This window comes from Brachyhypopomus gauderio, chromosome 6, assembly GCF_052324685.1.
Source record: "Brachyhypopomus gauderio isolate BG-103 chromosome 6, BGAUD_0.2, whole genome shotgun sequence".
Lineage (NCBI taxonomy): Eukaryota > Metazoa > Chordata > Actinopteri > Gymnotiformes > Hypopomidae > Brachyhypopomus > Brachyhypopomus gauderio.
In genome coordinates this window covers 28940907-28955588 of record NC_135216.1, presented here as the reverse complement: position 1 = coordinate 28955588, position 14682 = coordinate 28940907, and the positions used below count along the sequence as shown (strand labels likewise).

The 14682-nt window shown below is 40.6% G+C and overlaps 1 protein-coding gene across 6 annotated transcripts in view; it reads left to right on the top strand.

The window, feature by feature from the left end:
* Window positions 1–14427, top strand: part of LOC143517597 (RNA binding protein fox-1 homolog 2-like) — a 38969-nt gene extending 24542 nt beyond the window's left edge. For 2 of the 6 annotated variants that reach the window (XM_077010298.1, XM_077010295.1), the window contains 7 exons: window positions 10658–10745; window positions 10918–10974; window positions 11103–11196; window positions 12491–12533; window positions 13203–13282; window positions 13738–13813; window positions 14292–14427. In XM_077010298.1, coding sequence (XP_076866413.1) covers window positions 10658–10745; window positions 10918–10974; window positions 11103–11196; window positions 12491–12533; window positions 13203–13282; window positions 13738–13813; window positions 14292–14333 — 480 coding nt within the window. In that variant the 3' untranslated portion in view covers window positions 14334–14427. Of the gene's footprint in view, window positions 1–10657; window positions 10746–10917; window positions 10975–11102; window positions 11197–11953; window positions 12534–13202; window positions 13283–13737; window positions 13814–14291 lie in introns of those variants that run through there. The other 4 variants (XM_077010296.1, XR_013131992.1, XR_013131991.1 and 1 more) reach the window with 4 other exon arrangements.
* The last annotated feature ends 255 nt before the right edge of the window (window positions 14428–14682 follow it).

The window sequence follows — 14682 nt, the reverse complement described above, 5'->3', positions numbered from 1 at the left end:
TCTCTACTGTCAGAATACATTTTAGACCAGGTGGTATGTATAATGGATGGAACTTGTCAGTCATCCTTAATAGACCAGAGGTTCATAACAAACGTAACATTGATCTCAACTATGTGTGTGCAGTTCATATTGTGTATAGAAGAGAGTTGATGTTGTGTGTTATAGGAGTGACGGTCTCGTTGTAGTGTAATGTGTTCTATTAGAAATATGTTCACCTGGTTATACAACATGTACTTCACCCTGTGGGCTGTAGAGGGCAGCAAACGCTTTCACTTTACCAGATCTTTTCCTTTCACTGTTTTTTCCACTACTGTAATTTTAGTTGTTTTGTAATTTCTGATGTAATAATATTGCTTGGCAGTGTTTTAGTGTTTAGTTTTAGTGTTTAGTGTTTAGTCTTCATGTGATTTTTCTGTGTTCTTTATTTGATGGTCTGTCTGTTGGGGATGAAGGTTGCTGTTCCCTTTCTCTTTCCCATGGTGTAATTCATAACCCCTAACCCTAATCCCTAACTCTACCCTAACCCTAATCCCTAACTCTACCCTAACCCTAACTGCTCTCCCCCACATGTCAGAAATATTGGGGAATGGGCCCTTAATCAAGATTCTTTATGAATGATGCACTTTGGTATTAGTTTTTTGTTTATGTATTGTGCACTTTGGTTTAGTCTGATTATTTGTTGGTTTGTGTGTTTGCGTTGCTTATATAGATGAAGTGTATCTCTTTGTTCTTATATAAATTAAGCGTATCTCTTTGTTCTTATATAAATGAAGCGTATCTCTTTGTTCTTATATAGATGAAGCGTATCTCTTTGTTCTATATAGATGAAGTGTATCTCTTTGTTCTTATATAAATGAAGCGTATCTCTTTGTTCTTATATAAATGAAGCGTATCTCTGTTCTTATATAGATGAAGCGTATCTCTTTGTTCTTATAGATGAAGCGTATCTCTTTGTTCTTATATAGATGAAGCGTATCTCTGTTCTTATATAGATGAAGCGTATCTTTGTTCTATATAGATGAAGCGTATCTCTTTGTTCTTATATAGATTAAGTGTATCTCTTTGTTCTATATAGATGAAGCGTATCTCTTTGTTCTATACAGATAAAGTGTATCTCTTTGTTCTATATAGATGAAGCGTATCTCTTTGTTCTATACAGATAAAGTGTATCTCTTTGTTCTATACAGATGAAGCGTATCTCTTTGTTCTATACAGATGAAGCGTACCTCTTTGTTCTGTATAGATGAAGCGTATCTGTTCTTATATAGATTAAGTGTATCTCTTTGTTCTATACAGATGAAGCGTATCTCTTTGTTCTATATAGATGAAGCGTATCTCTTTGTTCTATATAGATGAAGCGTATCTCTTTGTTCTATACAGATGAAGCGTATCTCTTTGTTCTATATAGATGAAACGTATCTCTTTGTTCTATACAGATGAAGCGTATCTCTTTGTTCTATACAGATGAAGCGTATCTCTTTGTTCTATACAGATGAAGCGTACCTCTTTGTTCTGTATAGATGAAGCGTATCTGTTCTTATATAGATTAAGTGTATCTCTTTGTTCTATACAGATGAAGCGTATCTCTTTGTTCTATATAGATGAAGCGTATCTCTTTGTTCTATATAGATGAAGCATATCTCTTTGTTCTATACAGATGAAGCGTATCTCTTTGTTCTATATAGATGAAACGTATCTCTTTGTTCTATACAGATGAAGCGTATCTCTTTGTTCTATACAGATGAAGCGTATCTCTTTGTTCTATACAGATGAAGCGTACCTCTTTGTTCTGTATAGATGAAGCGTATCTGTTCTTATATAGATTAAGTGTATCTCTTTGTTCTATACAGATGAAGCGTATCTCTTTGTTCTATACAGATGAAGCGTACCTCTTTGTTCTGTATAGATGAAGCGTATCTGTTCTTATATAGATTAAGTGTATCTCTTTGTTCTATACAGATGAAGCGTATCTCTTTGTTCTATACAGATGAAGCGTATCTCTTTGTTCTATATAGATGAAGCGTATCTCTTTGTTCTATATAGATGAAGCGTATCTCTTTGTTCTATACAGATGAAGCGTATCTCTTTGTTCTATATAGATGAAACATATCTCTTTGTTCTATACAGATGAAGCGTATCTCTTTGTTCTATACAGATGAAGCGTATCTCTTTGTTCTATACAGATGAAGCGTACCTCTTTGTTCTGTATAGATGAAGCGTATCTGTTCTTATATAGATTAAGTGTATCTCTTTGTTCTATACAGATGAAGCGTATCTCTTTGTTCTATATAGATGAAGCGTATCTCTTTGTTCTATACAGATGAAGCGTATCTCGTTGTTCTATACAGATGAAGCGTACCTCTTTGTTCTGTATAGATGAAGCGTATCTGTTCTTATATAGATTAAGTGTATCTCTTTGTTCTATACAGATGAAGCGTATCTCTTTGTTCTATACAGATGAAGCGTATCTCTTTGTTCTATATAGATGAAGCGTATCTCTTTGTTCTATATAGATGAAGCGTATCTCTTTGTTCTATACAGATGAAGCGTATCTCTTTGTTCTATATAGATGAAACATATCTCTTTGTTCTATACAGATGAAGCGTATCTCTTTGTTCTATACAGATGAAGCGTATCTCTTTGTTCTATACAGATGAAGCGTACCTCTTTGTTCTGTATAGATGAAGCGTATCTGTTCTTATATAGATTAAGTGTATCTCTTTGTTCTATACAGATGAAGCGTATCTCTTTGTTCTATATAGATGAAGCGTATCTCTTTGTTCTATACAGATGAAGCGTATCTCGTTGTTCTATACAGATGAAGCGTACCTCTTTGTTCTGTATAGATGAAGCGTATCTGTTCTTATATAGATTAAGTGTATCTCTTTGTTCTATACAGATGAAGCGTATCTCTTTGTTCTATACAGATGAAGCGTATCTCTTTGTTCTATATAGATGAAGCGTATCTCTTTGTTCTATATAGATGAAGCGTATCTCTTTGTTCTATACAGATGAAGCGTATCTCTTTGTTCTATATAGATGAAACATATCTCTTTGTTCTATACAGATGAAGCGTATCTCTTTGTTCTATACAGATGAAGCGTATCTCTTTGTTCTATACAGATGAAGCGTACCTCTTTGTTCTGTATAGATGAAGCGTATCTGTTCTTATATAGATTAAGTGTATCTCTTTGTTCTATACAGATGAAGCGTATCTCTTTGTTCTATATAGATGAAGCGTATCTCTTTGTTCTATACAGATGAAGCGTATCTCGTTGTTCTATACAGATGAAGCGTACCTCTTTGTTCTGTATAGATGAAGCGTATCTCTTTGTTCTATATAGATGAAACGTATCTCTTTGTTCTATACAGATGAAACGTATCTCTTTGTTCTATACAGATGAAGCGTATCTCTTTGTTCTATACAGATGAAGCGTATCTTTGTTCTATATAGATGAAGCGTATCTCGTTCTATACAGATGAAGCGTATCTCTTTGTTCTATATAGATGAAGCGTATCTCTTTGTTCTATACAGATGAAGCGTATCTTTGTTCTATATAGATGAAGCGTATCTCGTTGTTCTATACAGATGAAGCGTATCTCTTTGTTCTATATAGATGAAGCGTATCTCTTTGTTCTATATAGATGAAGCGTATCTCTTTGTTCTATACAGATGAAGCGTATCTCTTTGTTCTATACAGATGAAGCGTATCTCTTTGTTCTATATAGATGAAGCGTATCTCTTTGTTCTATATAGATAAAACGTATCTCTTTGTTCTATACAGATGAAGCGTATCTCTTTGTTCTATATAGATGAAGCGTATATCTTTGTTCTATACAGATGAAGCGTATCTCTTTGTTCTATATAGATGATGCGTATCTCTTTGTTCTATACAGATGAAGCGTATCTCTTTGTTCTATATAGATGAAGCGTATCTCTTTGTTCTATACAGATGAAGCGTATCTCTTTGTTCTATATAGATGAAGCGTATCTCTTTGTTCTATACAGATGAAGCGTATCTCTTTGTTCTTATATAGATGAAGCGTATCTCTTTGTTCTATATAGATGAAGCGTATCTCTTTGTTCTATACAGATGAAGCGTATCTCTTTGTTCTATATAGATGAAGCGTATCTCTTTGTTCTATATAGATGAAGCGTATCTTTGTTCTTCGTGATGTGCTGCGTTTCCCTGTGTGTCTCTTCACTTCCTCCCATTCCTGTATCTCTCCTCATCCCATTTCCTTATTTTGAATGGAAGTGCCGCAACATTTTGATTGGTCTCAATGCTGCATCTGATGCTTGCTGATTGGCTGACTTTTTGCTTTGTTTTATTTTATTGGTCCCTTTACTCTCAATTATATGATGTGCCCATATTTGGAGTAATTTCTTTTGTCAGATGAAAAATTTTAAGGGAAACATTTTTTTCTTACTTTTTTTAATTGGAACTACTCTGTCCTAGTAACTTTAATCACTATGATAATCAGCAGAGAGGCTTGTCCTCACTACACTATCAGTCAAACCTCAGACACACACACAAACACACACACACACATTCTCTCACACACCGTGGAATCAGTCCAAAAGTATTCTTGCAAATCTTGAATTTCTAATTCGTTGCGGAGAATGTCACTTGTTCGAACAGCAACTACTGCTGCAGTGAGCTCCAATCTTGGTATTGTTGTCACCTTGGTTGGTGTGACTCTTGATTTTCCCATCACGAGAGAGCAATGAACTTCATCAGACTCACTAATAACTCGCAGGTAAGAGCATTCACCGTATCCAGAGAAGCTTGCATCAGAAAAATGGTGAAGCTCATACCGCTTGATTTTGTGGAAAGTTGAGGGTAAGTAGCATCTTTTAATTTCCATTTCAGACAGCTTGGGAAGGTCTCTAATCCAGGACTCCCATTGAGGTCTCAGGCTTTCTGGAAGTTCACTGTCCCAGCCAATTTTTTCTCTGCACATTTGTTGGAGAACTTGCCTTCCAAGAAGTACGAAAGGTGCTATGAATCCTAATGGATCGTACACAGAGGCAACTGTAGAGAGCACGCCTCTTCTTGTGAGTGGATTGGGTTTCACTTGTACTCTGAACTTGAATGAATCGGAGGTGATGCACCACTCTACGCCGAGCACTCTTTCCATTTGAGGTAAGCTTAAGGTCATGTCTTGATCCTTGACAGTGGCACGTTCTTCTTCTGGGATGGATGCCATCACATTCTCATCATTAGAGACAAACTTGTGGAGCCTTAACTTTCCGGAGGAACAAAGTTCCCTTGTTTCCTTGACTAGCTGAATGGCCTCCTTCTCAGTGTTAACACTTGCCAGACCATCATCTACATAGAAATTCCTCTGAATGAAACGTATGGTGTCTTTGCTGTATTGACCTTGCCCTTTTGCTGCCAGATGTTTCAGGCCGAAGTTGGCGCAGCCAGGAGACGAAGCTGCTCCAAACAGATGGACTTTCATTCTGTAGGTTGAGGGTGTAGTTTCCAGATTGCCGTACTCCCACCATAGGAATCGTAAGTAATCCTGGTCTTCCTTTTTAACGTGAAACTGGTGAAACATTCTTTCAATGTCACAAGTTACAGCGATAAAGCCTTTTCGGAATCTACACAGGACTCCCACCAACGTGTTTGTCAGATCGGGCCCAGTAAGCAGATGGTTATTGAGAGAGGTTTCTTGAAACTTAGCAGAACAATCGAATACTACTCGTATTTTCCCTGCTTTCTGCGGATGGTAAACACCATGGTGTGGGATATATCATACAGGGCTGTTATCGATCTCTTGCTTGGGTACTTTCTCTGCATTGCCACGTGAGATTATGTCGTCCATAAAGTTTACGTAGTCTTTGAAACATGTTTCGTTCTTGCTTAGTCTCCTTCGAAGACAATTTAGACGGTGTATTGCACACAAGTAATTGTTTGGTAGTTTTGGTCTTTCCCCTTTGAACGGTAATGGCATTTCATAATGACCATCATCCTTTTGCTTGATGTTTTCTTTCATCTTTGACAGAAACTTGAGATCGTCTTGAGACACAGAATCCTCTTCTCCCGCTCTTTCTGAGAAGTCTGATTCAAGAACCTTTAAGATGTCTGAAGGAGTCATTTCTTTGATTTTGGATCTGTTCACATAGTGCACTTCTGTTTTTAGGTTGCTGCAAGGCTCGATGTATGGAGTCACTTGCTTCACCACTACGCGATGACTGATCCCGATTGCATCTCCATATTCTACAAGGGGGTTTCCACAGCCAACTATACTCCACCCCAGATCTGTGCGCTGTGCATAAGGCTCATTTTCTTTGCCGGAGACAACTTCTCGTGGAAGTAAGGCTTGCGAGCAATTGTAGCCGATGAGCAGACCTACTTCACAGTCTTGTAAAGGTGCCACATCTTCTTGGAGGTGTTCTAGGTGAGGCCAAGCTTTGGCAGTTTCACCAGTTGGGATGTGAGTTTGGTTGACTGGAATAAAGTCACATGTGTAGGCTGGTGGCAAGGAGATCTTCTTGCTGGAGTAAAAACCACGGACTTGTAGGTCTTTCATTCGTTGGGAGCTCACTACTGTGGTTGAGGTCATAGTAGAGAGCTTCAACTTGACTTGTTCTTTGTCAGCTTCTAAAGCATCAGCTACTTCTCTCAGGACAAAGGTTGTGTCGCTTTGAGAGTCCAACAGAGCATATACCAGTACCTCCTGTGCTGGCTGCTTGACTGAAGACAGCCAAACAGGAAGTACAGCAGACGTCTGTGTATTAGCTTCTTCGAGTATTACTCTGTTTGAAATAGCAACTGTGGCCGTATCTTTAAGTTGCGTTTCTTGAGGCTTTTCTTTATTCTTTTCTTGACTTGAACTTGACCTTTCATGACTTGAATTACGTTTAACTTGTGGTCGTCTTTGTTGTTCCTTGTCTCTGTCTTCATGCAAACAAGTGGGGTGCCTTTTGTTGCAGGTGTCACAAACACTCCTACTGTTGCAGCTCTTCGAGACATGACCTGACTTGAGGCATCCAAAGCACAGCCTTTCAGTTTGGACAAACCTTATTCTGTCCGCGATTGTCTTCTCTAGGAACTTTCTGCATTTGTGCAAAATATGCCCAGTCATCTTGCAGAAAATGCATGTCTTCACAGTTTCTTCATTAGAACTTGTTGTTAGTGTCTTTGCTTTGACATTTTGATGTCTTTGTGGCTTTAGTTTCTCAGTTTCACCTTGCTTTAGTGATTGCAAGGATGTCACTGGGTTACAGGCGATTTTCGCTTCTCTGGTGAGGAATTCAACAAACTGACTAAAGGAAGGGAACTTGTTACTTTTTTCATCAATTTCAATGACTTTCCTACTCCATCTCGCAATAAGCCAATCTGGTAACTTTGACAGAATTTTTCTGTTTTCATTGCAGTCATCTAAGATCTCCAATGCCTTAATGTGGACCATGGCAGCCTCACAACTGCGGAGAAAGTCGACAAACTCTCTGAGGTCGAAGCAGTCTTTAGCACCAATCTTTGGCCACGTTTGGAGTTTGTCTCTGTATGCCTTTGCAACTGTGAACAGATTTCCGTATCTTTCCTCCAAGATCTCCCATGCTGAAGCATAAGCAGATTTAGTTCCAAGCAGAAAGTATCCTTCAAGTGCGTTCTTAGCTTGACCACCTACATATCTACGGAGGTAGTATATCTTCTCTTTGTCTTGAATATTTTTTTGATCAATAAGTGTTTCGAAGGAGAGCTTCCAATCACTGTACTTCAGTGGATCCCCACTGAATACTGATGGTTCAGGAACTGGGATTCTGTTAGCACTTAAAGCATCTGCTAAGACTTTGACTATCTCAGGTGTGCTTTGATTTGTGGAGGTTATCACAGCTTGAGGGGCAGGAAACATTGGCGGGGTTAATTGCCTTGTGGGGCCCAACTCATGAGTTAGGGTGTCCCTTTTATTGGGATGTCCTTTATTTCCATCCGATTCCTGATCATACACTTGCATTCTTGCCCGTGCAGAAGTTAGTTCCTTCACTATCTCCAAATGCTGTATTCTTCTCCGTTTGTCCTCCAAAGTCCTTTGTAGAGCGTTGTACTCTTCCTCAAGTTTAGCTTTCATTTCAGCTTTCTCTTCTTCTCTCTTTATTCTCCTCCTCATCTCCTCAGCTTCTTGTTCTAGCAGACATTTCATGGCAGCTGCCTCTTGAGCAGTAAGCTTCCTTTTAGCTTCTGCTTCTAGATGCTGTATTTCCAGTTGTTCTCTTTCTTGTTCTTTTAACACTTCCAGGACAGCTTGGCTTGCAGCAGCATCAGCAGCAGCTTCTTGGCGTTTCACAGAAGACTTTCTTGAGTATTCTGAGGCATCTTTAGGGATAGAGGAGACAGAACATAATTCACTCTTGCTTGAGTTCCAAAGAGAGCTGGCATCTGGCCATTCTTGTTGTTCTCCCTCTAAAACGTTTCCACTCAGATGGCACGATGCTCTGGATACAATGAAACTTGAAATCTCTACACACCGGTCAACTGTGCGGCGTGTGTCTTGGTCTGGAGCTATGATTCCACGTAGCGCTTCATAAACGTGCTGGAGGTCAGCACAGAGGCCTCTAACATCACCCATGATATCATTCAGGACATTTTCAGATAAGGGCTCTGAGGACTGTGACAATTGCTTCTTGGCTAATTTTGCTTGTATTCGCCATTTTTGATAGATGTAGTTGAATCGTTGCTGGAGTGCCTTGATTTTATTATCTTGCATTTCTTTGGCCTTCTCTGTTAGTGTGCGAATTCGTTCACCACGTCTTGGATGTGGCACTTCGTTTTGCCGCTCTTCTTCTTGTGGCACATCAGCAGCATCTTCCATTTGATCTTCTGAAGGGTCTTTATTTTCACTGTCCCTAACATTGTCCCTTACCCTGGGTGTGGTCTTACTTAACTCTGCCATTATCAATGAATTGCCTTTTAATGGAATGTCTGAGTGTGAATTGTAAATAAATCTGGTGTGTAAATAAATCTCTGCATGAATTACTAGGTCCCTTAATGTGCAAGTATCTCTTATGACTGTGAATGCCTTATAGGTGAGTTTGTTTACTCAAAAATAATGTCATAAGCTAATAACTAAAACTAGCAAGAAAGAAGTATCACTTCAAATATCATTTAAATGTGTGTTTCTGAAATGTGTATATCTGTTTAAACAGAAATTATCATTAACTATAATTATCAATATTTTAAAACTCAAAATTCACCTTGAAAATGTAAATAAACCTCTGTACCTTTGATATACATATTATTAACCAAAATTGCATATAGTAAATAACCTTCAGTTGTTATCAAAACACACACTTTAAATTGGAACTTTAAATATAGTGGGAAATTTCACCCTTCAGCTTAAATCTTTAAACTAAGCTTATAGCAGCTTTAATGGCAAGACTTAGTTCACCTTAACTTAGCAAGTAAGTTGCATTCATCGCCCACATAGCAGTGTTAAGCATTCACAGGAATCCCTTAAGCAACTTTCATAAAGCCCTCTTCTTAGCTCACTCTTATCAGTGTCCAAGTACTTAATGGCTTTGATTTGAAGCTGTTGCTCGTGCGGTACGTTGACGTGCGCGATTTTCACTCATCTGCTTGTCCGGATGAACACTCGCTGCGCCGGCGCGACCGCGTTGAGATTAGCTGGCTCGTCGTCTTCTGTATCGACCACTTGCGTCGATAGACAGTTCAAGTTTTCACTCTGACTCCCTCCCGATGCACAAGCAGACACAAGTGGTTTTCTTTAACGGGTTTTACTGAAGTCTTCTCCACATCAAACCGTGAAAACTAATACACAGTATTAGACATAGAAACACCACGTTAGCTAGGTAGCATACATGATAGCAAATAATGTAAAAGGAAAATAACGTACAAACTTCACAAAATACCTTGTTGGCTGCATGCTAGGGAAGGAAATCGTCTTGGAGTCTTCTTAATTTCGTATGTACCAATAAACATTAATTTACCTTCTTACAAAGATAGTTTATGGCTGATCTTTAACTTAATATGAGCATCTCTTTACACGCCCTGCACCTGACGGCGCCAGCTAGCAAAAGCCAAAAACTCATTTTTACGCTTTTCGAACGTAAACGGCGTCTCGGCGGAAGTGACAAAATAAGAGACAAAATAGTTAACAAAAATAGAATCAAATAAGAATACAGAAGATTACTCAAAAATACATTGACTTGGAAATCACATGTAAACATGTAATCTTTATAGTAGCTACAGTAACAACACCCTTTGATAGATCAACAAACCCTTTGATAGTGGAACACACCCTTTGATAGGTCAACATACCCTTTGATAGGGGAACACACCCTTTGATAGGTCAACACACCCTTTGATAGGGGAACACACCCTTTGATAGGTCAACGCACCCTTTGATAGGGGAACGCACCCTTTGATAGGGGAACGCACCCTTTGATAGAGGAACACACCCTTTGATAGAGGAACACACCCTTTGATAGAGGAACACACCCTTTGATAGTGGAACACACCCTTTGATAGTGGAACACACCTTTTGATAGAGGAACACACCCTTTGATAGAGGAACACACCCTTTGATAGAGGAACACACCCTTTGATAGGTCAACACACCCTTTGATCACATCCTGAGACTGTTGCCGTTAGCTTAGTTGCTCTGTTAATCATATGTGTTTGTTTAGGTAAATAATGCTACAGCCAGAGTGATGACCAATAATAAGATGATTAGTCCATACCCCAATGGAGATACTCTTCATCCCCTGCCCTATGGTACACACACACACACACACACACACACACTCTCTCTCACTCTCTCTCTTTCACACACACGCACAAACCTAAACACCAAACCACTCAAAATGCTTTCACTGAACTAGAACATAAAAAATGGCAATGGTAAGTGTGTGTGTGTGTGTGTGTGTGTGTATGTGTGTGTGTTCAGCAGGGTGGAAACTAAGCTCTGTGATGGGGGCTGTGTATGGGCCAGATCTCTACTCAGGTATGTTGAGCTCCACACTAAACTATGCAGCTGCTAGACCTGTGATTGGTTGTTCATCCAAAGATTTTGGTTCTTTGTGAGAATCCTGGAAGGTGTGTGTGTGTGTGTGTGTGTGTGTGTGTGTGTAGTTCCAGTGTTGCGGGGTTCACAGCTGAGAGGTCGACCATTATACGGCACTGTCAGAGCAGCGATACCTCAACACACACTTCCTGCATATCCTGGGTAACACAAACACACACACCCACACACACACATACACATACACACACATATACACACACACACACACACACACACACACAACCGTTCAAAAGTTTGGGGTCACCTAAACAATTTTGTGTTTTCCTTGAAATCTCATACTTTTATTTATCAAATGAGTTGCAAAATGAATAGAAATATAGTCCAGACACTGACAAGGTAGAAATAATGTTTTTTTTTATTTATTTGAAATAATTTTCTACTTTAAACTTTGCTTTGGTCAAAGAATGCTCCCTTAGCAGCAATTACAGCATTGCAGACCTTTGGCATGCTCCCACAACAGCTCAATTGGGTTGAGATCTGGTGACTGCGCTGGCCACTCCATTAACGATAAAACACCAGCTGCCTGCTTCTTCTCTAAATAGTTTGTGCATAATTTGGAGGTGTGCTTTGGGTCATTGTCCTGTTGCAGGATGAAATTGGCTCCAATCAAGCGCTGTCCACAGGGTATGGCATGGTGTTGGAAAATGGAGTGATAGCCTTCCTTATTCAAAATCCCTTTTACCTTGTACAAATCTCCCACTTTACCAGCACCAAAGCAACCCCAGACCATTACATTACCTCCACCATGTTTGACGGATGGTGTCAGGCACTCATCCAGCATCTTTTCAGTTGTTCTGAGTCTCACAAATGTTTGTCTGTGTGATCCAAACACCTCAAACTTTGATTCATCTGTCCATAACACTTTTTTCCAATCTTCCTCTGTCACTCTGCCCTGAAGGCCAGCATCCCGGAGTCGCCTCTTCACTGTAGACGTTGACACTGGCGTTTTGTGGGTACTATTTAATGAAGCTGCCAGTTGAGGACCTGTGAGGCGTCAATTTCTCAAACTGGAGACTCTAATGTACTTGTCTTCTTGCTCAGTTGTGCAGCGGGGCCTTCCACTTCTCCTTCTACTCTGGTTAGAGCCTGTCTGTGCTCTCCTCTGAAGGGAGTAGTACACACCATTGTAGGAAATCTTCAGTTTCTTGGCAGTGTCTCGCATGGAATAGCCTTCATTTCTCAGAACAAGAATAGACTGTCGAGTTTCAATTGAAAGTTGTCTTTTTCTGGCCATTTTGTGAGTTTAATCGAACCAACAATTGTAATGCTCCAGATTCTCAACTAGCTTAAAGGAAGGTCAGATTTATAGCTTCTCTAATCAGCAAAATTGTTTTCAGCTGTGCTAACCTACTTGCACAAGGGTTTTCAAGGGTTTTCTAAATATCCAATAGCCTCCTTACACAGTTAGGAAACACAATCTCTCTCTCTCCCTCAGTGTGGTGTATCAAGATGGGTTCTATGGAGCTGCACATTTATATGTGAGTGTTCAGGAACAAATGGGATTAGGATTGTTTTCCACACCCTACTCACTCTCTCACTCACTCTCTATTTCTCTCTCATCCTCTCACTCTCACTCACTCTCTATTTCTCTCTCATCCTCTCACTCTCTCTCTATTTCTCTCTCATCCTCTCACTCTCTCACTCACTCTCTATTTCTCTCATCCTCTCACTCTCTCTCTATTTCTCTCTCATCCTCTCACTCTCTCTCTATTTCTCTCTCATCCTCTCACTCTCTCACTCACTCTATTTCTCTCTCATCCTCTCACTCTCTCTCTATTTCTCTCTCATCCTCTCACTCTCTCTCTATTTCTCTCTCATCCTCTCACTCTCTCACTCACTCTCTATTTCTCTCTCATCCTCTCACTCACTCTCTATTTCTCTCTCATCCTCTCACTCTCATCCCCTCTCTCTCAACCTCACTTCCTCTCTCATAATCTCAATTTCTCAATCCCTCTGTTATTCTCTCTCCCCCTTTCTCATAACCTCCATCTCTCTCATTCTCCCCATTCTCTCTCTCATAACTTTCATCTCTCTCTCCTCTCCCCCTCTCTCTCATAACTTCCTTCTCTCTCTCTCTTCTCTCTCTCTCTCTCTCTCTCTCTCTCTCTCTCTCTCTCTCTCTCTCTCTCTCTCTCTCTCTCTCTCAGGGTGGTTATGCTTCATACCGCTACACTCAGCCATCTGCAGTAACTGGAGCTCCAGTGACTGCGGCTGCCTACAGTGACGGGTGAGTGAAGCCTTGAGGTGCTGAGGGCAGTCTGGGGTTCACCTGACCACAGTGAGGGTTCACCTGACCACAGTTCACCTGACCACAGTTCACCTGACCACAGTGAGGGTTCACCTACCCACAGTTCACCTGACCACAGTGAGGGTTCACCTACCCACAGTTCACCTGACCACAGTGAGGGTTCACCTAACCACAGTGAGGGTTCACCTACCCACAGTTCACCTGACCACAGTGAGGGTTCGGGAAGGGTCACCAATCCTCACCTTCACCCTTCCAGTCTTAATGCTGTTAGGGCCTTGTTCTGGGGTTGTTTGCTGGCTAGTTAAGGTTCTGTGGGAAGTAGCATATCCTCAGCTCAGCTTGTGTGTGTGTGTGTGTGTGTGTGTGTGTGTGTGTGTGTGTGTGTGTGTGTGTGTGTGTGTGTGTGTGTGTGTGTGTGTGTGTGTTTTACCCAGTTATGGGCGTGTGTATGCTGCAGACCCCTACCACACACTCACACCTGCTGCCACTGCCTATGGAGTAGGAGCTATGGTAACACACACACACACACACACACACACACACACACACACACACACACACACACACACACACACACACACACACACACACACATCTCTTACTACATATCCCTCTCGTGTCTTGCTTTCACTGTATCCAACTCTCATTCTGATTCTCATTTGTCTCTCTGACTCTATCTTCTCGTCCATTGTTATATATGATTGCTAAAGAGGTGGTTAACCCTAGCCCTAACCCCTGGAACTAACCCATATTCTTCAGTATATCATAACCCTAGTTTTCTTCAAACTCTTTTCTGACACTCTTGATGTCCAGATTTACACAATGATGTTAATCTCTCTAGAATTTGAATGCCAATCTCTCTCCCCCCGCCCCTCTGTCTCTCTCTCTCCCCCGCCCCTCTGTCTCTCTCTCTCCCCCCCGCCCCTCTGTCTCTCTCTCTCCCCCCCGCCCCTCTGTCTCTCTCTCTCCCCCCATCTCTCTCCCCCAGGCTAACCTGTACAGGGGTGGTTACCGGTTAACCCCTTACTGACTGGCAGCTGTTTTGTATTTAACTGGGTTTTTAAAGATTTTAATTTTTTCTGTAGTTCATTAAACCATCCATTGCACAGCTAGTTTCACTGTTTCTGTGGAAACAGCACCCTAGATTAGATGGTTTTGAACTAAAAGCTGAGAGACTGATGGGAGGATGTCCTGATGGGAGGATGTACTGATGTCCTGATGGGAGGATGTACTGATGTACTGATGTACTAATGTCCTGATGGGAGGATGTACTGAAATACAGAAGAACATATTTGAAATGTTTTAAATTTTATGCTGCAGCAAGTGCATAAAACACTTAAGACCTTCAATTCTAGAAAACACACATGGCCCACAAACAC